At 66.4% G+C, this 24960-nt stretch overlaps 2 protein-coding genes across 6 annotated transcripts; one reads left to right on the forward strand and one right to left on the reverse strand.

The window, feature by feature from the left end:
* Positions 1–2084: 2084 nt before the first annotated feature.
* Positions 2085–12550, forward strand: FSCN2 (fascin actin-bundling protein 2, retinal). The gene is made up of 5 exons (XM_045888280.3): positions 2085–7173; positions 10119–10275; positions 11128–11266; positions 11566–11779; positions 11889–12550. Exons 1-5 carry the CDS (start codon positions 6348–6350, stop codon positions 12092–12094), a joined length of 1542 nt encoding a protein of 513 aa, XP_045744236.1. The 5' UTR covers positions 2085–6347; the 3' UTR covers positions 12095–12550.
* On the reverse strand, positions 11631–23734 carry FAAP100 (FA core complex associated protein 100). 5 transcript variants are annotated; one of them, XR_010408770.1, is made up of 10 exons: positions 23466–23734; positions 23109–23227; positions 21355–22289; positions 20040–20196; positions 18469–19235; positions 18226–18365; positions 17567–17683; positions 15546–15632; positions 14928–15281; positions 11631–11765 (listed from the first exon to the last, which is right to left on the reverse strand). XR_010408770.1 is itself a non-coding variant. In XM_064583700.1 (9 exons), the coding sequence occupies exons 1-9, from the start codon at positions 23628–23630 to the stop codon at positions 15060–15062; spliced, it is 2706 nt and encodes a 901-aa protein (XP_064439770.1). In that variant the 5' UTR covers positions 23631–23734; the 3' UTR covers positions 14288–15059. The 5 variants fall into 5 exon arrangements, 4 of the variants coding, with proteins under 4 accessions (XP_064439770.1, XP_064439769.1, XP_045744235.1 ...); XM_064583700.1 differs by lacking the exon at positions 11631–11765 and having other exon boundaries at positions 14288–15281; positions 18226–18362; XM_064583699.1 differs by lacking the exon at positions 11631–11765 and having other exon boundaries at positions 14288–15281.
* Positions 23735–24960: the final 1226 nt, after the last annotated feature.

The following is a 24960-nucleotide window of genomic DNA, read 5'->3' on the forward strand; positions in this document are numbered from 1 at the left end:
CTTGACACGGGGCTGGGTTGAGTTTGGTGGGCCACCCAGCTGGGGAGGGGCAGGCAGGGCCCTGTAAGTATGGTTTCGGGTTTGCGCATCTGCACACCTGAATTACCCTACCTGGGGAGGGTAGTTTGGGGAGGGAGGGAATGCCATGCTGGAAGCGTGCCCTTGGGTTTTGAAGGCCTGACCCCCTGTCTCTTCTTAGACTATTTCGGGGAAATGGGTATCATTGGAATCCTGACCCAGTACCCAGGATTGTTTCATGTTTCTCTGTGAGGTTTTAGGCCTTTCTCTTCATTTCTGTTGCAGTGACATTTCTGGCTGTGCTCTTGGTGAAGTCCCCTTGTTGTCCCGGCCACTTCCAGCCCCTGGGCACACAGTGGCCTTCAGCTCTTGGGAAATTTCTTGCATTCTTTCTTTCACAGTTTCTTTCCTGTTTTGTTTTGTTTTGTTTTAAATTTTTTTTTCTTTTTTTTTTTAAAAGATTTTATTTATTTATTTGACAGAAAGAGAGTTCACAAGCAGGGGGAGAGGCAGAGGAAGAGGAAGCAGGCTCCCGGCTGAGCAGGGAGCCTGATGCGGGGCTCGATCCCAGGACCCTGGGATCATGACCTGAGCCGAAGGCAGCCGCTTAACCGACTGAGCCACCCAGGGGCCCCAATTTTTTTTTAATTTTTTCTTTTTTTTTTTCCTTTGGGATTTCTGATAATGGGGTGTCCTATCTCTTCCACAAGGCCTTTAATACTGTTACTGTTTCTTTTTTTTTTTTTTTAAGATTTTATTTATTTATTTGAGAGAGAATGAGAGACAGAGAGCATGAGAGGGAGGAGGGTCAGAGGGAGAAGCAGACTCCCCGCCGAGCAGGGAGCCCGATGTGGGACTCGATCCCGGGACTCCAGGATCATGACCTGAGCCGAAGGCAGTCGCTTAACCGACTGAGCCACCCAGGCGCCCTGTTACTGTTTCTTTGACCTGTTTTCCCCCCAGCTTTCTGGGATATTTCTTTGACTTCTTCTGGCCCTGCAATGGAATTTTTTTTATCCCAGTTATTATAGTTTCTAACCCTTTTGTTTTGGGATAATTTCAAACTTACTAACTTTCTAACATTTACCACACTTGCCTTATTGTTCTTTTTATCTGTCTTTTCATGTCTGAACCATTTGGGAGTTGGTCTCAGACATTCTGCCCTCTAGCCTTCACATCTCAGCGCGTTTTTCCTGAGAACAGGGGCGTTGTCCTACCCAACGACAGCGCCGTGGCCCACGTGCGGCCGTGGACAGGCCGCTGCTCATCTCCTCTGTATCTCCAACAGCAGTTGCCCCCACTTAGTCCTGTGTCATCCAGGCGTCACGAACCGTCCCCTGCTACATCCCCTAGGCTTCTCTCTCACTCGCCCACCACTCGAAGCAGCACCTAGGCGTGTGCGGGTTTTCCCGGGAAGCAGACCAGCACCGAGGCCTCGGGCTGGTGCTTGGCGCTGTCCCCCCCCAAACCCCCCCTCCGGGGGCCGTCCAACAAAGGAAGATGAGCACGTGCACAGCCTTTTCCGCTGTAGGACGAGGAAACGCTCCATTCCTGTTTTGTCCCAGAAGTCCCTTTTGGATCTCTAGCGAGGTTTCAGGCACACAGTAGGTACTTAGTATGTGCCCGTGACGGTTGGTGTGAGGGGTCTGGTTCCGTCGTGCCGGGCTGCGCCCCTGCGCACAGCTGTGGTGCTCGTGTGTGCACGGTTGCACGGGAAGGCTGGGGTGCGCAGAGGCGGCCCCGTGCTGCCAGGGACTTACTCTGACACGTTCTTGTGAATGCTCCCCTCTTGTTCTAGAAATATGCAAAGGTCCTGGGGTTTGGGTGTTGGACGACCGCACTGGGAGGGGCTTCCCCTCCCAGCCAGCAGCTTCCCTTCAAGGGCGCGGGGGAGGGCCATGCAGGAGGGGAGTCCACGAAAACCAGTATTTCATGAGCTGTCCTGCCTTCCGGAGGGGTGGGGGATGGGAGTGGGGCTGGGGATGGTGAGGGAAGGGAGGGGTCTTGGGGGCTCCGGATGGTGGGGAAGGGGAGGGGGGGTGCATTTTCATGTGGAGCAGGCGGTGTGAGATGCGGAGCCGCCTCCCCACACTCTTCATTCCAACACTGCCCTCTCCCTCCTGCCCTGCAGAAGGGAGCCTGTCACCCTAAACCGCCTGCAAACCTCCAGTAAACCAACCCAGGCCCCGCCTGCCCATGTAAGTGGAACTTCAGAGTGGCCGAGCTCCGCCATGAAAAAATCATGAGGCAGCCAAGCCCTGGGCCTGTTTTCAGGAACAATGCAGGAGGCTGGGCCCTGGGCGCTGGCCAAGCTGGGCCCCGGGCGCTGGCCAAGCTGGGCCCCAGGAACCGACGCTGGGCCTGGGAGCAGGGGAATCAGGGCCTTGGGGCCGGGCCCAGCAGTGCCTGGGCAGGCAGGAAAGCCCTGGCCTCGCCCTGGGGGCAGAGGCCCAGAAGGGGGCCGGCCAGAGTGGCCTGGCCCTGGGAGGGCACAGTGCCTGGGGCCGAGGGGGACAGGAAAGCGGGGCGGGGCCTTGGGGGTTTCCTCTGTGTGGAGTAATTCCCAGAGACTCGCTGGCCTGTGGGGAAGGAGGGGCACAGCGGGCATTGCTCAAGCAGGGGGCCAGGACCTGGGTCTGGGACAGGTGTGGCCCCGGGGGGGTCCCTCCGTCCTGGGCCATTGCCAGGCCAGCCCGAGTGGGGAGCCACTCCCTCCCCCAGCCGGCACGCACGTGGGGCCCATGCCAGCTCACGCCACCAGCAGCCGTGGTGCTCGGGCATCCAGCCTGGTACACGCGCCAGTCGCCATGGCAGCACGCAGCGTGCTGGGCAGGAGCCCAGGCTGGGCGTAGCATCCAAGGCCAGCGGTCTAGATATGCAGGACCGGGAGTCCTTTCCCTGGTAGCCCCCCCAGGGGCCTGGCCGGGGCCGGGGGGCCCTGCAAGTGGCCAGGCCCGCCCATCCCCCAGCATCCCAGGGAAGGAACAGTTTCCTGAGAGCTCCAGGGCAGATGCCGGGGGGCTGGGGGCTTCAGGGCCCTCTCTGCTCCTGACCTCAGCTGGACCTCACTAAAACAGGCGGGAAGCCAAGGATCTGCCCCACCCTGGGCTGCTGGGAGCTTCCGAGAGCTGGGGCGACCCCTGCCTTCCAGGCCCAGCTCCAGACAGCTGGGTCCATCGGCGGCTGGCCACTCCCCGAAGTGGGGGTCCAGGGGTGCTGCTCGCCCGGACGGCCTCTCAGTGCCCAGGAGAGAAAGTTACGCATGTTGAAGTGGGCGCGTCAGGCAGCCTGACACCTGTCCTCAGGCCTTGTCCGGTGGTGGCAGACGACGGCCCAGGGCGATGCACACACACAGGTACACACCCCGTCCCCCAGGAGGGCAGGTCCAGAGGTGAGTGGGCCAGGTGACTCTGGATGCCCCCGAGGGCATCCTGGACGGGCCGTAGGCCTCGTGAGCCCCTTGTGGGTGGCTGTGTGGACCCCCTCGGGCAGGGGACATGTGTGTCCCTGAGGACACAGCCCGCCACAGGCTCTCACAAGTAGCCCCTGACACGGTTCCCTTGTGCTGTACACAACCTGACCGCCATGCTGGGTGGCCACGAGCAGGCTAGGGCTGGGATCCAGGGAAGCTTTTCCAGGACCAGGGCCGGTCCAGCCACTGACCACGGCTCCCTCTGTCCTGCCCCGCCCGTGTGCACCTTCACACGCACGCCCACAGCAGCATGCACTCTGCCTCACCTCCCTGCAGAGGCTCAGTGCATCACACCGGACGTCCCTAGTACCTACTGTGCGCCAGGGCCTTACCGGGGATCCAGACGTGGCCCCTAGCAGGCATCGGGCTCAAGGCTTGGGTCCTGGGAGGTGTGGGGGGCAATCCATGCAACCTCCCTCCCTCCAAGGAAGCCTGGGCCGGGAGGCCCACCTCTCAGAGTCCCTTGGGGCCTGAGAGGCTCCCCCCTCAGCTCACACTGCGAGTCAGTGCCAGGCAGCCCCACACCAGGCCCGCCCAGAACCGAGAGATCACAGCCACTTCTGGCTCTGCCAGCAAGAGACTTCCTGGAGCCAGGCCCACTTAGCGACTGGCAGCTGGGCTTCCTCCCACTGGGCACGGGATGCCCATGAGCACCCTGCTGGTGCCAGTCCGTGCTAATGAGGCCTTCACGCCAATCGGGCATCCCGGGCTCCTTCGGAGCCTGGGTGGGAGTTGGGGGGACCGTGGGCACAGCTGTCCCGCAGACCCCCGTGCACGAGGATCTGAGCAGTGCCACTGAGCACCTGCTCCGTGGGTGTTCCTGCAACCCTGGGAGGTGGCAGAGAGTGAGATCTAGCGAGAAACAGCTGTCAGCATCGTGGCTCATACCCCCAAACCAGGGGCATGTGCCTGGCATCGAGGCTAGGCCTGGGCCCCTGGGACTTGGAGGATCTAATAAGGGCATCCTCCGTGGGGAGGGGGTGCTACCCCAGACCGCATCTCCCTGCCAGTGGGCGCCTGGCACGCAGCCCAGCGGGGCACACACTCGGTGCCCCATCAACGTGTGGGGGTCACAGAGACGGGCAGTGCTAGCTGTCGGGGAGCGCGAGACCAGCCCCACTGACCACCCCACAGCACACACGGTGCTGTTGGGGGGACCGGTGCCCAGGTGTGTCTCCCAGAATCCCCCTCCGGCCCTCAGTGTCTCCCTGTGCCTGGCAGGGCTGCTGCCCAGGGCTCAGAGAATGGAGGAGGGACTCCTGATCTTGTCTGCCCTGCCCACCCCCGGGGCCTGCACATGCCCAGCCCAAGGCCCTTGCACTCGGCTGGACCCCCACAGCCTGGGGCCCTGTCACGGCCTCCAGGGGGGCGGAGCGGAGCTGCCTGAGGCATCAAGGGCCCCGAGCCCATTCCCCGAGGGAAGCCTGAGGGTCACACGCTGCGATGATGAAGAGGACACCGAGGCTGGCCCAGGCCCAGGCCGGGCAGCTCTGGTTTCACTACTTGGCTCCCAGCCCCTGAGGCAGGTGCAGGAGACAGACGGGCAGGGTGCGGCTGAGCAGGCCCCTTGCGGGTCCCCGAAGACGGCCCCCCTGGGCTCAGCGGGGAGGGGGTCTAGCCCGGTGGTCCCAGTGGCAGGGGCTGGGAGGTGCTGGGGTCAGGGGTGGCCAGCTTCCGGCCTCTCCTAGCCTGCTGGCCACATCCCTCTGCTGAGAGGGCTCTGCCCCACAAACCCCCTGGACCAGACCCTGTAAAGACGCTGCAAGTCAGGCCAGTCGCCCCAGCAACATGAACAGCAGTTAGGGGTCCCCGGGCCCACGCAGCAAGGCTGGCTTCGCCCTAGCTCACCCAGGAAGGGGGAGCAGCCTCGTGGGCTCCTTGAGGTGCTTACGGCACAGGGCTCAGCCCGAGGCCTGGTCCTCTGACCCTGGGTCCAACAGCCCGCCACCTTCAGGATGGCCCCTGCCCACACTCTCGTGTCACCTTCCAGCTGCGTGGTCCTCCGGGCGGTCCAGGGGCCCTCTCCCGGTCCCACAGAGCCAGGCCGCCTGGCCTGATGTGAGTGCGACCCTGGCTCGGGCCAGGGTACCACGGGCGCCAGGATGGGGGCGTCTGGGCACACCTAGACGCTCCCTGGCACCGCGACCCCTGGCTGCCACGTTCCTAGCCCAGGCCACCCTGGGGGAGGTGTTGGGCCCAGGGCTGCAGGCTGCAGCCGAGCGGGACGGTATGGGACTCCAGCTCTGGGCTGCCTGAGTTGGGGGGCTTTGCCGGGCTCCTGGCACCAGGAATCAGAGAAGCAGTAACTGGATCTGGCCGAGGATCTGGCGGCTGCTGAGGGTGGAGGGCTGCGATCGGGTTGCGGCCTCGCTGAGTTTTCCACCAGGCAGCTTTCTCTACATTGGGAAGGAGCCGGGCTGGGCTGGTGAGTCTGTGCAGTGGGTCTGGGGGCCCTGACGCGGGTGACAACCAGGAGCAAGCCCAAGAGGCGCAGGGGCCAGGAGGCGGGGCCCGGGGCTCGGGCTGTAGGCCTGGGCAGCCGCCAGTGAGTACGGGGAGGTGGTCAGCCCGCGGCGGGCGGAGCTCTCCACCCCTGCAGGCCCTGGGGCTCCGGCCGCTGGGGCAGTCCACGAGTGGCTGAAATCCAAGCTGGGGTAACCCAAGGCAGCCGCCGTCCCTAAGCCGGCACAGCCCTGATCCGCCCCCCGCCCGCCCTCCGCCGCCCGCGGGCCTGCAGCCACTGGTCAGAGGGCAGCAGGTCCATGACGCCGGCCGGGCCTCTGGGGGACCTCGGGGGCCGTGAGCACGCGGAGAGCGCCTCCCAGGCCCCTCGTGGGGCGCTGGGCCGGCCCTGAGGATGCCCACCAACGGCCTGCGCCAAGTGCTGAAGATCCAGTTTGGCCTCGTCAACGACGCTGACCGCTACCTGACGGCCGAGAGCTTCGGCTTCAAGGTCAACGCCTCGGCACCCAGCCTCAAGAGGAAGCAGACGTGGGTGCTGGAGCCCGACCCGGGGCAGGGCGCCGCCGTGCTGCTCCGCAGCCGCCACCTGGGCCGCTACCTGTCCGCGCAGGAGGACGGGCGCGTGGCCTGCGAGGCGGAGCGGCCGGGCCCTGACTGCCGCTTCCTGGTGCTGCCGCAGGCCGACGGGCGCTGGGCGCTGCAGTCCGAGCCGCACGGCCGCTTCTTCGGCGGCACCGAGGACCGGCTGTCCTGCTTCGCCACGGCCATCTCCCCGGCCGAGCTGTGGGCCGTCCACCTGGCCATCCACCCGCAGGCGCACCTGCTGAGCGTGAGCCGCCGGCGGTACGTGCACCTGAGCCCGCAGGAGGACGAGATGGCGGCCGACAGCGACACGCCCTGGGGCGTGGGCGCGCTCGTCACCCTCACCTTCCAGGACGGGCAGTACTGCCTCCGGGCCTGCGACGGCCGCTACCTGCGCAGCGACGGCCGCCTCGTGGGGGGGCCCGAGCCCCACGCCCGCTACACGCTCGGGGTCAAGGCGGGCAAGCTGGCCTTCAAGGACCGCGACGGCCGCTACCTGGCGCCCGGGGGGCCCGCCGGCACGCTCAGGGCGGGCCGCAGCACGCGGCCGGGCAAGGACGAGCTCTTCGACCTGGAGGAGAGTCACCCGCAGGTGGTCCTGGTGGCCGCCAACCACCGCTACGTGTCCGTGCGGCAAGGTAACGTGGGCGCGGCGGGCCGGCCACGCCGACCTGGGTCCGGGCGCTCGCCTGGGGCAGTGGCAGCGGGCTGCTGGCTTCGGAGTCAGGAGGAGGGGTCCTTCTCGGGACCACTGAGCCCACGGTGCGCTGGGCAGCCGCGCCCAGGCCCGCGGCCGTGAGGGGCAGGAGGGCAGGTCCTGCCCTCGCTGGGCTGGCCCCCCACTCCCTGCCCCTCCCCTTCTCTTCTACTGCTCCGTTGTCTGAGCTCTACAGGAAATGGGGGAGGGGCCAAGGACAGGACAAGGAGCCATCAGTGGGCAGGGCCCTTGTGCCCACTGCCCGTGCCTCGCCAGTGGGGATCCTCATCCAACCCAGGAGTGGCATGTGGAGGGACCTTGGGGTCCCTCCAGTCTGGGGGCCTCCCCCAGGGCCCGGGCTTCTTGGTGGAAGGCACGGTCTCTGCCGGGTGGGTGCAGCCTGGCTCCCCGTCAATCCTGGAGCATTGGCCACCTGCCTGGTGTGACCAGTGGGCCTTTGCACATGCGATCACACGTCTGTGAGGTGAACACGGGCAATTCCTGCTTCCCGGAGACGAAGCTGAGGTCCCAGAGTGGCCCCTAGCCGGGCCCAGGCCAGCAGTTGCCACTGCCTCCTACTTGGGCTCCTGGGTCTGTGCCCCCAGGAGTGGCCAGGCACGCCCTGACCTGGCCCACTGCCACCCTCCAGTCCCGCTGGCCGAGGCCCAGCCGCGAGCACTCCAGAGGGCCCCCCTCCCCCGCCTGGAGTCAGGGTTCCCAAGGCCAGTCGTGCACCGCCATGGGCATTCCACAAACACCTCCTGCACGCCGCTCTGGAACGTGGCCAGGTCCCGTGGCACGACGGACAATCAGCCCTTGTGCTTCCCGGCGCGGGCCCTGCAGTCTGGCCACGGTGCTCTCTGGCCTGTGGGAAGCCCCCATGGTTGGTTTGTCCACCGTGTGAACCGCGTCCTCTGTGAGGCAGGGGAGGTGCTGGACACAAGGGCGCTTGGACGGGCTCGGGTGGCGAGCAAGGCTGCGGTGCCGCTGGTGGGGGTGACAGAGACCGTGCTGGTGGGACGGTGAGGGACGGCCCCGTACGGGCTCTTCTTCCTTCCCTGGAGCCCCTGCATCTGTCTGTCAGGGGGGCATCCCCGACAAAGGACGGGATCTGCCTTCCCCTGTAGAAGCCAGAGGGACCCCACATTCGCCTGCTCGCTTCCTTTGCAATAACCCTAGGGTATGGGACCTGCCCCCAGAGGTTCAGTGTTGACTGGGCAGCGAGTGGTTGAGGAAGCAGGATGTGACAGGATGTCCCTGTCAGTCCAGGGGAGGAGGCAGCTGGAGCTGTGGGTTCTGCCGAGTGCTGGTGCCTTGATCCCAATAATTTTGCTGGCCAGGCAGCCCCCAAACCTGTCTTCTTCTGCATGGGGTGTCTGGGAGTACCCTGGCTGGCCTTCAGTGACACAGTGGAGCTCACAGAATGGTCCCCAGTGGCTCAAGCCACGAGGACGTCACCTCACATAAACGAAGTCTGGAGGCACGGGGGTGGTGGGGTCCCAGGCAGGACACCATCGCTGGCTCAGTGGCGTCTTCAAACCCTTCACTCTCTCCTCCTTGTGGAGCTGCTCACGGGGGACAGCTCTGATCTCGGGCTGGTGGCCTCGTGGTCGCAGGACGGCTCTGCTATTCCAGCTGCGTGAGTTGGAAGCCCCTTGGCCGCAGTCTGTCTGGAGGGCGTGTGAGGGGCGATGCTGGGGATGCCGGTGGGGTCGGCCTCAGAGGGGCCGCGGTGCAGGTGTGCAGCCTGACTTGGGGGCCCTCTCCTCCTCCTTCCCTCAGCACCTGCGGGGATGGGTCTCCCACCTCCTTGGTCTGTTTGTGTCACCTTCTCCACGAGCAATCCCAGTCAAGGCCCATGGCACCCACGGGCATTGGACAAACTCTTTGTTGTCTGAGTTGTTAACTGATCACATGCCCGAAGCATCAGGTGCTCACTTAGTTCAGTGCTGCCAACGGGACGGCAGGGATGGTGGGGATTTATGCAAGAAGGGACACAGATCCCTATCTGGGCAGCTTTGGAGGGAGCAGCCTTGGGAGCTGGTGAAGGACGGCAGGTTTCACCCTCTCCAGCATAGGCCCTCCTGGTGCCCGCCCTACCTTCCTGGGGACGGGGCTGGACAGGATCTGGCCCCGACCCTCAGGCCCCCATTTCCTCCCGCTCCACCAGCTGGACACGCTGGAGCCCAGCCTCTTCGGGGAGCTCTGTGATCTGCCACATCACTGGAAACAGGAGCATGGTTTATGGGAAGATACTAGAGAGATGCCAGTGCCTGCCCCCTGCTCCCCACCCTGGGCATGGATGCCCCCAGTTCCCCCCTTCCAGGAACCCCAGGCAGAGCCCCAGACAGCCTTGCCCTCCCTCAGGACTCCCAGGAGACCACACACGTGAAAAGGGGGCTGGGGAGGGGACAGTGGATCGGCCTCTACTCTGTGCCCAGGAGTGGACCCCAGGCCCCAGCTGTGCCCTGGGCCATGGCTTGGGGAAGAAGGACCCCACTGTGCCCACCCAGTGGCTTAGGATTAAGTTATAAATAGAGGCTGGTGTAAGTCCTGGGTCGAGAAGGCAGCAGCAAGCAGATTACCTGATGATTAGCAGAGGCAAGGGATTTGCTGGCACGGAAGGTCTGGCTCCTGGGGCTGTGGTAGGAGCTAGGCCAAGGAACTTTAGGGAACTGGATGTAGGGGTCTGCAGTGTTCCCACGTGGCCACGGGCACCGCCTCCTACCCTCTGAGAAGTGCCTTCCAAATCTTAACTCCAAAGGGTTCTAGATGAGAACCCCTCTGCCTTCAGGATTTTCCCAAGAGCATGCTTTTTCCCATCTTTCTGCTCCCCACCCCCCACCCAGGGAGAGGCGCGAGGGGCTTCCCATATCCTCCCTCCAGGGGTCAACGTCTCAGCCAACCAAGACGAAGAACTGCATCATGAGACCTTCCTGATGCAAATTGACCAGGAGACAAAGAAGTGCACCTTCTATTCCAGCACCGGGTGCTACTGGACCCTCGTCAACCATGGGGGCATCCATGCCACAGCCACACAGGTGTGAGTGCACCATCCCCATCTCCACCACCACCGCCATGCTCACCATCACACCTCCATCACCACCTCCCTGCCTCCTCCACCATCTCCACCATCATCACCATACTCACCGTCACCACCACGATCACCACCTCCCTGCCTCCTCCACCACTTCCACCATCACCACCATGATCACCACCTCCATGCCTCCTCCACCATCTCCACCATCACCACCTCCATGCCTCCTCCACCATCTCCACCATCATCACCATGCTCACCATCACCACCACGATCACCACCTCCATGCCTCCTCCACCACTTCCACCATCACCACCATGCTCACCATCACCACCACGATCACCACCTCCCTGCCTCCTCCACCACTTCCACCATCACCACCACGATCACCACCTCCATGCCTCCTCCACCATCTCCACCATCATCACCACGATCACCACCTCCATGCCTCCTCCACCACTTCCACCATCACCACCATGCTCACCATCACCACCACGATCACCACCTCCCTGCCTCCTCCACCACTTCCACCATCACCACCACACCGCCTCCACCACGATCACCACCACTACGCCTCCTCTATCTCCACCATCACCTCCACGACCACTACCACTGCCACCCCCTCATCACCTCCATCTGCACCAGCACCTCCACCATGAGGACCACTGTAGCAGCCCAGCCAAGAAAGAATGCCCACTGGGGTGAGGGGTGGCTCTTGATGGTGGTGGGTGTGTCAGTGGAAGGCAGGTACCCTTCTCCCCCTGGGGGTTGGTGCTGGGCCTGAGGGGGATGAGAAAGCCTGACCCTGAGCTCCCCACGTCTTGCTGCTCTGAGGGGACTTTACCCTGACCTTCCCAGTTCTGCCAACACCATGTTTGAGGTGGAGTGGCGTGGCCGGCGGGTGGCCCTCAAGGCCAGTAACGGGCGCTATGTGTGCATGAAGAAGAATGGACAGCTGGCGGCCACCAGCGACTTTGTGGGTGAGCACCCCTCACCAGTTCCAGGGAACTGGGGCCGGGCCCTCTGCCCACAGACCCCTGTCACCTAAGAATCAGCCCCTCCTTCCTGTACAACTGCCCAGCTGGCCCTTGGCATGAGCCACACTTGCTGGTCCAGATAATCACTGTGGACGTCAAGGAGCAGTCACAGCCCAGAACTTGCTTGTCTCCACTGTGTATTTGGGGAACCTGGGGCTTGGTGGTGGCAGGCCTCTTGCCAAGGTCACAGGAGGCCACGGCAAGGGCAGATATGGGCCCCCTCTGCCCCCGGGCCCCACCCATCCCCGGAAGGCGCCAGAAGGCAGTGGGCAGGCAGCGGCCCCTCAGCCCCTACGCCCCGCCAGGTGAGGACGAGGAGTTCACGCTCAAGCTCATCAACCGGCCCATCCTCGTGCTGCGGGGCCTGGACGGCTTCATCTGCCACCGCCGGGGCTCCAACCAGCTGGACACCAACCGCTCCGTCTACGAGGTCTTCCATCTGAGCTTCAGCGACGGCGCCTACCAAATCCGAGGTGCGGACGGGAGTGCGGGGCGCAGGGCAGGGGCTTCTGCGGGGCGGGGGCGCGGGGCGGGGGGCCTGGGCGGCCGGGCGGACCCCCGCCGACCCCGGCCCGCCCCCAGGCCGCGGCGGCGGGTTCTGGAACACCGGCAGCCACGGCAGCGTGCGCAGCGACGGCGAGCGCGCCGAGGACTTCCTCTTCGAGTTCCGCGAGCGCGGCCGCCTGGCCATCCGCGCGGGGAGCGGCAAGTACCTGCGCGGAGGCGCCTCCGGGCTGCTGCGCGCGGACGCGGACGCGCCGGCCGGGGTCGCGCTCTGGGAGTACTGAGCGGGTGGCGCGCCCGTCCCCCCATTAAACCGAGTCTGTGACGCAGCGGCTGGCGGGCTCCGTGGCGCCGCTCGCGCGGGGAGGGCCAGCGCCTCTGCCCCGGGGGTCCCGGCCGTGGGCCTCCACCTCCCCATCCCCCAGCGCAGGCGAGCGTGGCCGGGAGGCGGGTCCAGCGGGCGGGACACCCCCGCCCCACCCCGTCCCTTCCTGGGCAGGGGCACCCCGGCACCCCCTGGGCCCCGCCCCCGCCCTGTGCGGGCGCCACACAGCTGCTCCCAGAGACCGAGCGGAACTGGGGTGGGGGTGAGGTACCCCCCATGGCTCTCCTCCCCAGGGGCAGGGTCTTGGGGAATCCCCCGCGCACCTGAGGCGAAAGCGACCCCACCCCTCCCAAACACGGTGTGAGTGGCCAACCCCGGGGAGAAGACCCCTCTCAGCCCAGACAGGGGGCTCCAGGTCTCCCACTCCCACCCCACGCGTGGCTCTCACCCCCCAGCCGCAGACCCCGGAGAGCCCCCACCCACCTTGCCCCAAGCAGACTGGATGCCAAGATAAGGTCTGTGGTCCACCAGCTGGCGTCCAGGCACTCCCAGCCCCCACGGACCCCCACCCAGGCCAGTGCCTCTTGGCTGGGCTGGGTGACCCAGGCCATCAGAGAGCCGAGTGGGAGACGTGGAACCTGGGGGCTGGGGGAGGGGTCAGGACACGGCCATGTGGCCTAGGGCCTGAAGGGAGGGTGAGACCAGATGCCGGGTCCCTAAGCCCAAGTCCCTCCCCGTGCCTGGGGCCTGAAAACCCCCTCCAGTGAGTCCAGCCAGTGTGGTCCAGTCGGGACTGGGGCGCTTTGGGAAGAGCGTGCGAGGAAGGGAGTGCAGAGCGGATGTGCCCAATCAGAGTGGGGAGGAAGGGACCCCCCTCTCCCCCCAGCCTCTCCCCAGCACCCTCCTCAGCCACGCCTGCTCCTGACCTCACTACCCACCCCCCCACCCCCGCCTTAAAGACAGAGGAGCTGGACCCAAGTGGGCCCCCTGGTCAAGGGGGGCTTAGTTAACCCTTCGAGGACCAGACACCAGAGCCCAGAGGCTGCAGAGGGGACAGGTGGCTGCCTGAGCCACAGCCCGTGCTGCCCCCTAGTGGCGCCCAGGGCAGGAGGGTTGGGGGCTCACCCGCCCAGGGCTTGCCGCCAGTCATCAGTGTGAGGACTCCCCTCTGCTGACTTCTGCCACAGGGTGCACTTGGCCTCAGACCCTTGCTGAGCGGGGGAGGGGAGGCAGGGAGGCGTGCCCCAGGGGTCCCCAGAGGGGCCAGCTGGGGTGGCAGTAGGGATGCCCCTGCGCCTGGGAGGAGAGAGGCTGGGACTGCGCAGAGGCCATCCTCTGGCGGGCCAGAGCTGTGTAAGGGATGGTGAGCCACGCGCAGCAGAGGCTGGCTGAGGGACCCCTGGTGCTCAGTGTGGCGTCCCGTCCCCGATGGGGTGACCAGGCACCCCAGCGCGAGGCTCCCAGGGAAGCTCCGGCCTGTGTCCCATTTGTCCTTACCCCCCACCCGTCTCCCCTCATTCACGAAGGTTTCACAAGATTCCACTTTATCTCCTCTCAGCTGGTTAGGTGTCCGGGTCGTGGGTCTCCTTTTCTGGAGACTAGGTGGCGGGCCCCCAGTGACTGCCCTGCCCCCACCCCGCCCCACCAGCGGCCTCCCGCCAGCAGGCAGGGGGAGCGCCCCTCCCCACTGCTGTGTCTCCGCCCCCGGGAGGACGCGTGCTCACACCTCTCCAGGGTTATCCTGTGGGCAGGAGCGAGGCTGCCTGTGTGGGGAGCGGGACGGTGGGGCCCAGGGGCAGCGCAGTGAAGCCCGGGGGCTGGGGACGTGCTTCCAGCGCTGCTCGGCCCACCCCCCGCATCTGTGCCCACCCCCGCCCAACCTCCAGCGTGCAGGCTGTGTGGCGGCCGCCCACTCTCCCGACTCGGACCCGGACTCCCCACTGGCCCCTCTCCCTCCTTGGGGACGAGGGACTCGCGTGCCCCGCAGGCCAGGTGGGCACTTCGCCCCAGTGCTGGGAGACCCCCTACCGGCCCCCACGACCACGGAAAGACCAAGGCAAGGTTCATCCGAGCATACCCCTGGGGGGGCCCAGAAATGCAGCTCAGAGCTGCCGCCCCAAACACACACACACCCAGAAGCCGAGGCAGCTCGGCCCGAGAGCACACTTGTTCTGCGGCAGAGGAGCCTCGCGCCTCCCGCACGCGCACAACGGCACCATGTCAAGTCCGAACGGGCGTCAGCGCCGGAGGGAGGCAGCTGGGGGGCTGCAGCCCACCGTGAGGGACCCTGGAAGCAACGCACAGTGCTGGGCGCCGGGCGCAGCCCCGGCTGGGAACACCTACCGGGTGAGGGTGGGAGCCACAGGGAGCGGCGTCCCAGCTGGTGGCCTCAGCAGAGCACAGACGCAGGGCTGAGGGGCCCCGAGGGGGACGAAGGGGTCTGCGCGTGGCGGGCGTGGGTGGGCGGGCAGCGGGGCGGTGGGAACAGCAACAGTCAGAGACGCAAACCCGCAGGTCCCGACCCCAGAAACCTTGTCCGCGGCCCGACTTCTGCGGGGAGGGGAGGCCGCTGACCCAGCCCCCGTGCCCCGGGCCGGACCGCCCAGCTCGACCAGGTGCCGCGGGAGCCGTGGGCGGCTGTCCAAGGCAGGGGAACGCTGTGGGCCGCTCGGGCCAGGGCGGACGGGGCCGCAAGGGCAGAGCCCGGTGCCCCGGGCGCCTGTGATCGACGCGCTTTACACACGCCCTGGAGCAGCCGCGGGCCCCGTGTCCCGTTCAGTGGCCCGGCTCACCTGCCTTCCCCCACCCCACAGCCACAGCCAGGGTCAGGCGGCGGGAAGCAGCCTCCGGTGCCCTGGGCGTGTCTCCGTAAAGCCACGGGGGCGCCTGGCTTGTGGCGGGGGCGGGGCGGGGCCCACGAGGCGTCACAGCAGGAGGAGGCTGGGGCTCCGGAGCTGCCCGTACACCTGCAGGAGCCTCTCGGCAGTGCCACAGGAGCTGGCTTCGTCCTCCGTGCACAGCCGGTCCCGAAGGGCCCGCACCTCCTGCAGCAGTGTCTGCGGTGGGGCAGGCAAGGGCTCAGAGCCCCCTCCTCCCTGCTGGGACACCCCCGATGCGCAAATCCTACTTGGGATGTGGCAGCTGACCTAGGAATGCAGGGGATGTGCAGCCAGGCCCCCCTCCCCAGGTGACAGCAGGGGCCTAGTGAAGGTGGACTAGCAAGAGGAGCAAGACGGGAGACAGAAGTAACCGCAGCCACCCCGCCCCCTGCCCTGACTCTGGGCTGAGGACTGGGCAGGCCCCGCCCTGTGCCGGGTGACGCCTGTGCTCCCAGAGGATCCCAGCCAGGGATGGTCCTCCCTGGCCAGGCTGGCGGGAGGCCCCGGGGACGGGAGCTGGAGGGGCCTCACCTCGTGGTTGATATGGATCTGGTGGAGATACTGCACACGGAGGTCAGGTGGGCTGGAGCTCTGGGCAGCGTGCTCCACAACCATCCTCTGGGGGCGGGGGCGGACAAGGGGCAGGTGGCTGGAGAGGTGCCCAGGGCTCCAGCACCGTACCACCCCCTCTGTCTCTTCCGCTCCAGCCCCAGCCTGACAGTGGAGGCCTTGGAAGTCACTTTCTCCTAAGTTCCTGCCCCCCCACCTCCTCCCTCGTCCCCACAGAGCCACCTTCCACCGCCCCATCTCCCATCCTTCGTCCCAGGCCTGGTGCCTCCTGCCATCACGGGGCCACCCAACCTGCCCCATTGGCACATCCCCTCGGCACAGCCCGCTGTGGGGCTGGTTCTTGTCCTGCATTCCGGGGGAAGCCCAGGCAGCTCCTGGGGGCTCAGATCCAAGCTCCCAGACAGGATTAGGCAGCAAGGCCCCCACTGGCCTCTGTGGCAGGCCCTGCACATCTGGCAGGGTCCCCCAAACTCTGAGCGGCCAGGACAATACAAACTGGTTCTCAGGTACACTCCCATCACAGGGAACAGGGCATCAGCTGACGGAGGACAGACTGGGGTGTGCAGCCCACGTGAGGATGCCCCTCAAGGGAGCATCTGCAGCCCTCCCTTTTCGGAGCCAAATTCACCCGGGAGTGCTGCCCCCAGCAGCTCAGGGACTATACTCGGACATGAGGTCTCTGCAAATGAGCGAGGTCGGACGAGCTCCTGCTCGGGGGGGGGCGGGGGGCAAGTCTAATAACAAGCGATCAGGACACAGAGGACAGTTACATGCAAACGTGGGGAGAAGCCGTTTGCGTGACGTGGGGAGAGGCCTGGGCCTCCAGCACTGAATTCTTGCTGTTTGTGCCCCGTCTGTGGCTGTCATGGCAACACCAGGACACTGACCTCCCCCTCCTGCCGGGGGTCCAGGCAACACGCTCCTTCCCCCACATCACACTAACCACACCTCCTGACCGCCATGCTCATGCTCGGCAGGGTCTGGAGACAGCCTGACAGGGAGCAGGGGGACCTCGGTCTAGGAGGCTCCCCTCTGGGCAGACGGAACGGGACGCACTCTGGGGGCAGGGCCTCCTCTGATGGCTCGAGGAACTCGGATCTACACTCCTGAGCTGCGTGTGCTGCCTCAGGCCCATCACGGCGCCACACAGGGTGGCCGCGGTGGCCACGGGCTCCTGAGTGGCGCCCACCTGCCTGGGGGCACCGGTGGGTCTAAACCAGCGGCGCTCAGGTCCTCGTCAAAGCCTAAAAGCCTGGCCTGCAGGTTCTCCGATTCTCAGGGTCTGGGTGGGGCCTGGGAATGTGCCTTGGCACGTTCCCAGGTGAGGCTGAGGGCTGCCACTGCAGAGTCCTCTGTGGCCACCAGGGCCACAGTCGGAAGCGGCGGGAGGAGATGGGCCAGCCAGCCCCGGGGCCTGGGCTCTGCCCGGCCAAGGGCACCAGGGGAGACCTTCACCTGGAACGGGGGACCCTCTCAGACCCAGGAGTTACAGCCCCCAGACGGCAGCGTAGCCGCTGCCTCCTACGCCTGGTGGGGCCCCCAGCAGCGCTGAGAGGGTGCCGCCACTCTTGCTTTCCTGGCAGAGATGTGGAGGCTCAGAGTGCAGGCCCCTCGGCCCGGGACCCACGCCCAGCGCATGCAGCCCCAGCGCATGGCCTCTCTGCACAAGGGGTTCCTCGGCCAGGCAAGTGCGGGGACGTGGAGCGGACTGCGGCAGGAACACGCGCACCGTCCTCCTCCAAGCTAGCGGCAGGGGGCTTACGGGGGCCCAGCGGGGGCTGCCAGCACACCGGGGGGCAGCGTCTGCTACTGAAGGGCAATCAGCAAAGCTCCCCCACTCGCCTCCCGGGCGCCCACAGCTCCCCTGCACAGCACGTGGGAGCAGAGGAGGAGGCGTGGTCCTGCGACCCCCATGCAGGCAGCCCCGTCGCCCACAGTCCCATGTTCCCCCCACTGCCCACCCCCCCAGCAGGCCCACATACCTGCAGCCGCCCGATGACCGCGTGGTGTGCACTGCACAAGCTAGACAGAGAGGAGCTCTCCACCTGGATCTCCACGGTCTGCATGGGCCCTGCTGTGCACAGGTGGGTCACAGTCACCTGCAACACAGGACGAGCCTCAGCGACCACGCACGGCCCTGCCCCACCCCAAGGGCAGCTCCACCTGCCCTCAAGAGGCCCTGGGGCCCCCCACTCCCAGGCCTGGGTCTCCCCACCCCTCGTTAACTTGTATCAGAAACACCAGCCAGCCAATCAACAGTGGCCCGTGGGAACGTGTGTCCAGGAGGAGCCCTGTTCCCTTGGAATCGAGACCCACGGCACTCACTCTACGGCCACGTGACTCTGTGCCCACCCCACCGTGGACAGCCCACGCCTGGACCACCCCTACGGCCCACACTGGGGCCACGAGTGCCAGCTGTGCACGGGGTGGGGGCCCACACGTGAAGGACAGGCTGGTCCCCATCGGGACCCCACAGCCCTGGGAAAGCTGTTCAGCACAGCCGGGCCTCAGACGGCGCCCGTCAGAAACCTCTGCAAGGTGGGGACCGACGACCCGATTCCTCTCGAGCAGCCCAGAGACACAGCTGGCTTGGGGATGCCGCTCGGAGAAGCCTCTCCCCGGAGGGCGGACCCCCGCTTGCCTCTCGGATGGTAAGGTGCAGGTCAGTGCCATCTGGGGCCACTCCCTGGACCGAGCACAGCCGTCGGGCCCGCACGACATCCAGGGCCGTGTTCTCAGCGAGGAGCCACTGCAGGGTGGCAGAGCCCAGGGACGTGCCTGCTGGACAGGGGTGCCGCCGTGAGCTCGGGCGGGGCCTGGGAGAGGGAGGAGCCCCGTGTCCCCAGGCCCTGGGGCCACAGTGACGCCAGCCACCACCACCAACCTGCATGACTGTCCCCCAAGGCGGCCCTCAGAAGCTCTGCGGACACCTTGATCGTGGCCACCGACGGGGGCAGGAACTTGGCCCGCAGGGAAGCAGGTCCCGCCGGCTCGCTGCATGGCCCGAGAGATCCCAAGAAGGTGTCCACAGAGTCGCTCACCGGGCCGAGCAGCCCGGGGGCCTGCGTGTGGGGTGTGGCCAGGCCAGGAAAGCGCAGACACTGCAGCATGTCCACAGTGTGCTCGCTCAGGGGCAGGCAGATGCCGTCCTGCTCAGGCAAGACGTCAGAGGGGCACTCATCCAGAGAGGGGCCCGTGAAAGACTCCGAGGGGGCGAGGGCCCCACCCACAACCTCCCTGAGGCTGTAGTGTAGTGCGCAGGACACGGTCAGGGGCAGGTCCAGGGCGCCATCCTCCCCAGGGCCCAGGGGCAGCGTCACCTCCCGCCGATCGCCAGGGCCCAGCCGGTCCACGGGGATGGTGTAGGTGGTGGCCGAGCCAGCCGCGTCTGGGTCCGAGGCGGGGGTGGTCAGCACCTGCACGCACAAGGCCCAGCCCCGGTCCAGACTGAGGCCACTGTTGTTCTCCAGCCGGCAGGTGGCCGTCAGCACGTCCTGCGGCTGCAGGCGGCTCCAGGCGGTGGTGGTGGTGCACGAGATGGGCCTGGCGCCCTCCCGGCCGGCCAGCAGGACGCAGCTCACGTTCATCGCTTCGTTGAGGCACGTCAGGGCCTTGTTCCGCTCGTCAACTGCCTTCTTCAGAGAAGACACTCTGGAAGGAGCAAACGTGGCACCCGAGGGAGGGGAAGGAGGCGTGGTGGTGGGCCCCTCGTCCCCTCCTCCCAGGACGGGAAGACACCAGAACCTCGCTCCTTGACACACACCCCGTGAGGGGCAAGCCGCTGCCTCGGGGAGCAGCGCTCCGGTCCCGCCCATGCCACAGCCCTTCCGAAGGGGCCCCCAGCCGTCTGACCCAACCCCTGCTCTCAGGCAGCAGGACCACGGAGGGCAGAGGATGGAGCCGACAGAGCCCACGCTCAGCAGGCCTGGCCTCGCTCACCGGGCTCCCGGCCGCCGCCAACCTCGTCAGGACCACGTGGGCCCAGGGGCGGCTGCGCCTTCCCAGCCGTGTTCTGAGTGGGCCCCTTTGCTCCGCCGTGGCCACACGTGACGGCCCAGAGGACAACAGGCACTTCGGAAATGGCCCTAAACCACAGGGTGCCACGGCCTACAGACTGTCACTCCGTGCCGCACAGGACAGGTGAGGACTGTGGGGAGCCCCGTTTCTCTGAACGGGTCAGAGGAAAAGGCCGCTGGGGCCTTTGCCGAGACAGGAAGGCAGAGGCCCCTGAGGAGCGGGGTGCCCTGGGGGAGGGCCGAGGAGCCAGCACGGGCAGGGAAAGGTGTGGGTGGGGTCTAGGAAACGGGGCACGTCCCTTTCACCTGCTGCCATGCAACGTGGCATCTGGGGCTGTCCCTGGGGTCGGAGGCCTGGGCCGACGCCACCACCCAGGACGCCACCCCCGCGGACGCAGCACTGGCCTCTGCCCGAGCCACCGGCAGCGCGGCTGCTCACCTCTCAGAGACGGTGCCGATTCCAGAAAGCAATTCCTTAATCTTTTGGCCAGTATCAGCCATAGCGGCTCTGGTGGGGCACGGCATCTCAGAGCGCAGGTCCAGGCTGCAGGTCATCAGGCGGCCCCTGGTGGACAGGGCCAGGAGCCTGGCACCACCTGAAGATGCACACCCATGGGGCCCGGTCAACGGGCGGGGAGGGGCAAGCTGCTGGAGGCACAGGGCAGAGGTCGTCGGCAGGCCCGCACCCAGGTGAGAAAGAGCGGGTCCCGGAGACGGAGCTGTGGAGCCCCGGACGCGCACCAGGGCCCAGGCAGAGTCCCTGCCCACGTCCATCTCATCACACGTTCTGAAGGGCCCTCCTGGGGGAGAATGCTGGCACACAGAGCAGCTTAGAGCCATGTGGGGAAGGGGTCTAAACGGGGCCAAGCAAGGACCCATGTGGGCCCCTGAATCAGCCAGGTGCAGCTGGACCTTCGACGGGCCCCTGTGGTCTGCAGAGAAGAGCTCTACACTCACCAGGCCTTTCCAGAAGCCTGGGGGCTCTCTAGCATCTTCTGTCCCCTTCCCTCCCCTGGGCTCCACCTCCTGCAACTGTCTGCTTGTCTCCCACGCCCACTGCCACTGAGGCCCCAAGCCCCAGGCCGAGGTGGGGCAGCCGAAGAGCGAGGCACGGAGCATGCACAGGCCGGGCTGCAGCCTGGCACCGCCGTACTCGCGGCCGTCCTTCCCTGCGGCACAGACACTGGCCTTGTCCCCTCGGAGCGCTTCCTCCGCGATGAGTACCGCCCCGTGGGCCATCTCCTGGAGAACGTGTGCCGGGGGAGGGTGGCTCTGTCCTTGCCCCACAGCCCTGGGCAAACACAGCTACCACCTTCCCCGGTGCCGTCCTGGGAAGCCACACCCAGCGCGCAGCTCCGGCGCAGAGGGGCCCAGGGGGCAGGCCGCGGGGGAAGCGGGGCAAGCGTTCCCTAGCCTTCAGAAACACGCCAGGGCTTGGCCGGAACCCACCTGAATCTCCCGGGACTCCCCACCACGGAAGACCTGTCTTGGAGAGATGCCCTTGCCCTGCGCCGCCCAGGGGCAGCCCCCGCCCCTACCCACATGGGACACACACCATCAGGCACCCCCGGACCCCGAGACAAGTGCCAGCCTACAGCAGCTGGGGAGAAGCCTGCCCGTCAGGTTTGCCAAAGACGGGAACATAGCAGGGAGACGAGCATGGGCCGGTTCACAGCTGGGAAGACAGCCCCACGGAAAGTCCCACCCCCACCACGACACGCTGGGGCACCTCCGGTTTGAATGGCAGCTTGTACCTTCGGGCACCTCGGAGGACACAGAGAGGGTGACGACGCTGCAGATGCCTAAACCAGCTGGACACAGCAGAGACGGCAGGCCTCCCGGGCCCCCCTCGGGGGCATGTCCCCGAGCCAGGTCCACGACACAGAGCTCCAAGGGGGTGCTATGGTACACACGGCCCCCCCCGCCACAGGCCGCACAGAGCACAGGCCCCGGCAGCCGGTACTCCTGCAGCTCTGGCACCAGAGTCCCTGCCTTGTCCCAGCTGGCCTTGATGGCCAGGATCCGGCCACCGTGACCAAGTGCCACTAGGCAGTCAGGGTGTGTGTCCTCCGCGTCCTCGGGCAACGACTCTGTCTTCAAGGCCCCAATGAGAATGACGGGTTCCTCCAGGTGATGGAGGATCTTGACAAGGGCCTTCGGGTCGCCTGGGGACAACCTTGAGGTGACCAGGGTCTTCAAGACCACACAGCAGAGCTGGCCATCGGGGAGACCACAGAGGATCACTGGTGATTCTAGAAGGGAGGCATCAACTCCAAAGAGTAGCCCAAAGAGGGCCTGTTCCAGCGAGAAGCCCCTGGAGCCCCGCGTAGGGGTCTGCAGAGCACTGCGGCCCGGAGGAGACGCACAGCAGAGCACTGGGAGGATGCGGGGGGCTGCGGGCTCCCCGGGGGCCCCAGCCACGGGGCTGGAGGTGGACAACTCCACCTCGCCAATGTGGCCTCTGGGTCTGGCGCCCTCCCCTGGACAGGGGCACTCAGACAGCTGTACCTTCCACCGGGCAGGGCCCTGTGCCAGGGTGACAAGCATGTCATCGACCACAGTGAAAGCGCACAGAGTGTCATCCGGGAGCAGGCAGGCATCTGGGTGCACGGGGATCACAGCGCAAGGGGGCTCGCTGTCCTCACTGTCCTCGCTGTCCCTGTCATCCCCATCACCTCGGTTCACAGACCTTCAAGAACCAAGCAGCGGTGGGTCAGAGCATGCATAAGCTCTCTTCCCAGCGATGCGCCGCTGAGCACACTGGGCCTGGGGTCTTCCCAGGGAGTGACCTCGGTGCCCATTACGGGTGGGAAGGCCCACCCGGGGGCAGATGGCCTGTCACATGACCTCTCATCGGCCCGCAGACTGCTGTCATCAGCACCAGTCACCCCGGGACACACACACACAGCAGGATGTACCCAGGCTTCCAGGAACGGGCTCAGGAGGAAAACCCTCCTCAGTGCAGAACTGTAAGACCCCCGAAGTCTAGCCTGTGAATCCCACCCCCTACCTTCCTAAGTCCTGAGCCAGTAGGGAGCGTGGGCCCGTGTCTAGCCTCTGCCCTGGAGCATCGGGAGGGGCCCAGCTCCTCAACATCGGCCCCCTTGACCGCCTCAGGGTCCAGGGTGCTTTGCCGTGACGGCTAACTGCAGAGACCCGCCTAAAAGGTGTGCCACGCCAGCGGGGACAGGGTCCTGCCGCAGGCTGCACACTCTGCAGCCTGAGCCCCATTTACTAAGGATGCTCCTTGGGCAGGAGCCTGCTGCACATGCTGGGGGCTGGGGACACCCCAGACTTCAGAGCTGGGCCCTGAGCCCACCAGCCCTCCAGGGCCCCCAGGGGAGGGCTGGTGCGTGCTCCCTGTGACCCTGATGCAGGCCCCGCTGCGCGTCTCGGTCGCACAGGGGCAGTGTTTGAGGAGGCAGGGTGGGGTGGCCGGGGCCAATGAGGAGTGCCCCGGAGGCCGAGGCAGCCTCCCCCACGCGTTGCTGCCCGCTGTCCCCGTCACCTGCTCGCCTGGTCCAACGACAAGCAGTAGATGCCTTTCTGGGCGCACAGGACGTAGAGCAGCCTGCCGAGGGCCCGGAGCTCCAGGTGCCACACCGGGCCCGGGAACCTGTACACGGCCTGGACATCGGGGACAAGACAGCGTCAGGCCAGCCGCGTGAAGGACGGAGGGGAGGCAGAGCACGGCACCCAGTCCTTAAACGAGCTCCTCCCAAAGAACCAGGGCGCCCCTCAAGTCTCCTCGCCCCGACCCCCGACCGGGGTGGTCTGTCCCCCGTCCCCCCGCCCCCCGGGGCTCCAGGGGCCCGACCCCTCCCCGCCCGCTTCTCCTTCCCGGGGGCCCCCGCCCGGGGCTCACGGTCAGCAGCCGCCCCTCCTGGTCGTAGACGTAGACGAGCTCGCTCCCGGTGGACACGAAGATCTCGGCCCCGTGGCACAGCACGCGGGGCTTGCCCGCCGCCAGGCCCCCGAGCGGGCAGCGGAAGCGCTCCAGGTACTCGACCCGCGGCCCGAAAGCGGCCATCGTGTGGGCCGGCGGCGCGCGGAAGCAGCTCCGTCTGGGGGCGGGGGCGCGGGGCGCGGGGCGCGGGGCGCGGGCGGGGGCGCTTTACGGCTGCCCACGTCGCGGCGCGACCTCCGCCGTAAAGCTGCCCGGGCGGGGGCGGGGCGGGGCCGGGCCGGCTCGCGGGCTCCGCGGCGTCGGGGGTGGCGTCCCGCTCGGAGCCCCGGCTGGCGGGCTGGCGGGGGCGCGCGCCCCTGCGAGCGAGCAGGCAGGTGGACCCGGCGGTTTGCCAGACAGCCAACGTGTTTGAGGCCAAACGCGGGACACCCCAGAGCCTGCGCTCGCGGACCCGGTCCGCCCGGGGGTGGGGGAACCTCGCGGCCTGCAGCCCCTCGCACGCACGTGCGGGGCCCCGGGGCCCCGGTGGTTGGGCCCGAAGTCGCGTCGCGCCTCCCTCTGCGCCCTGGAGCCGGGCCGACTCCGGGACCCTGCCAGGACGCGGGCTCCCTCGGGCCGGAGCCGGGGAGCCGGGGCCAGCCGAACGCCGCCTCCTCGGGGCAGGCGGCCCACTCCTAAAGCGATTTTGGGGGGTTTCGGGGAGCGGTTGGATTTCACGGGGGCTGGGTGCGCGATGCCCGCCCCACCCCCAGCGTTTGAGGTGCCCCTCCCTCCACACCGGGCCACAAGCTGTTCGTGGGTGCGTTGGTTTGGACGATGGGTCACCAGCAATCAGTCTGGGGTGAGGGTGAAGCGAGACACCTCCCCTCCCACCACCCTGGCGGCTCCCCCTCATATTCCACAGGGCTTTGCAGAGAGGTGCTGACCAGAGAGGGGCCAAGAGCTCTCTTCTGGATGAGTCAGGAGACCCAGAGCATCCCTGAAGGGTGTCTGTGGATGGAGAGGTCAAGTACATCGCATTCCTTTAAGGCCAGACACTCATGAGCGAAAGAGGCGTCTGTGGGGGCGTGTGACCAAGCACAGCACGCTGCCAAACGTCCCCTGGGCTTGGACGTGAAGCTGACCGACCTCACGGAGGCTGGCACGTCTGTGTGTCAGGACTCAGAGCCGGGACAAGTTCAGACCCCTCTTGTAGAGGTTGAGGTGGGCACTCAGCCCCCAGGACAGTGGGCAGCCCGTGTCTGGGTTGAACTCCATGTGAACTTGGCATCTGCAGTCCATCGTTTGCCCCTTTTGCTCCCAGCTGAAGTCTGGGCTGGAAACATCGTCCGGGATGAGGAAGACTGACTCCCACTAGGCCTTCCTAATTGGGAAGTGAGGGCAGGCTCCTCTCCTAGGAGAGGGCACAAGTCTTCTGGGCCAGTCTTGACTCCCATTCCCTGTGAACTGCCCC

This window comes from Mirounga angustirostris, unplaced genomic scaffold, assembly GCF_029215605.1.
Source record: "Mirounga angustirostris isolate CCGP_5_RB_7025 unplaced genomic scaffold, mMirAng1.0.hap1 SCAF_17, whole genome shotgun sequence".
Lineage (NCBI taxonomy): Eukaryota > Metazoa > Chordata > Mammalia > Carnivora > Phocidae > Mirounga > Mirounga angustirostris.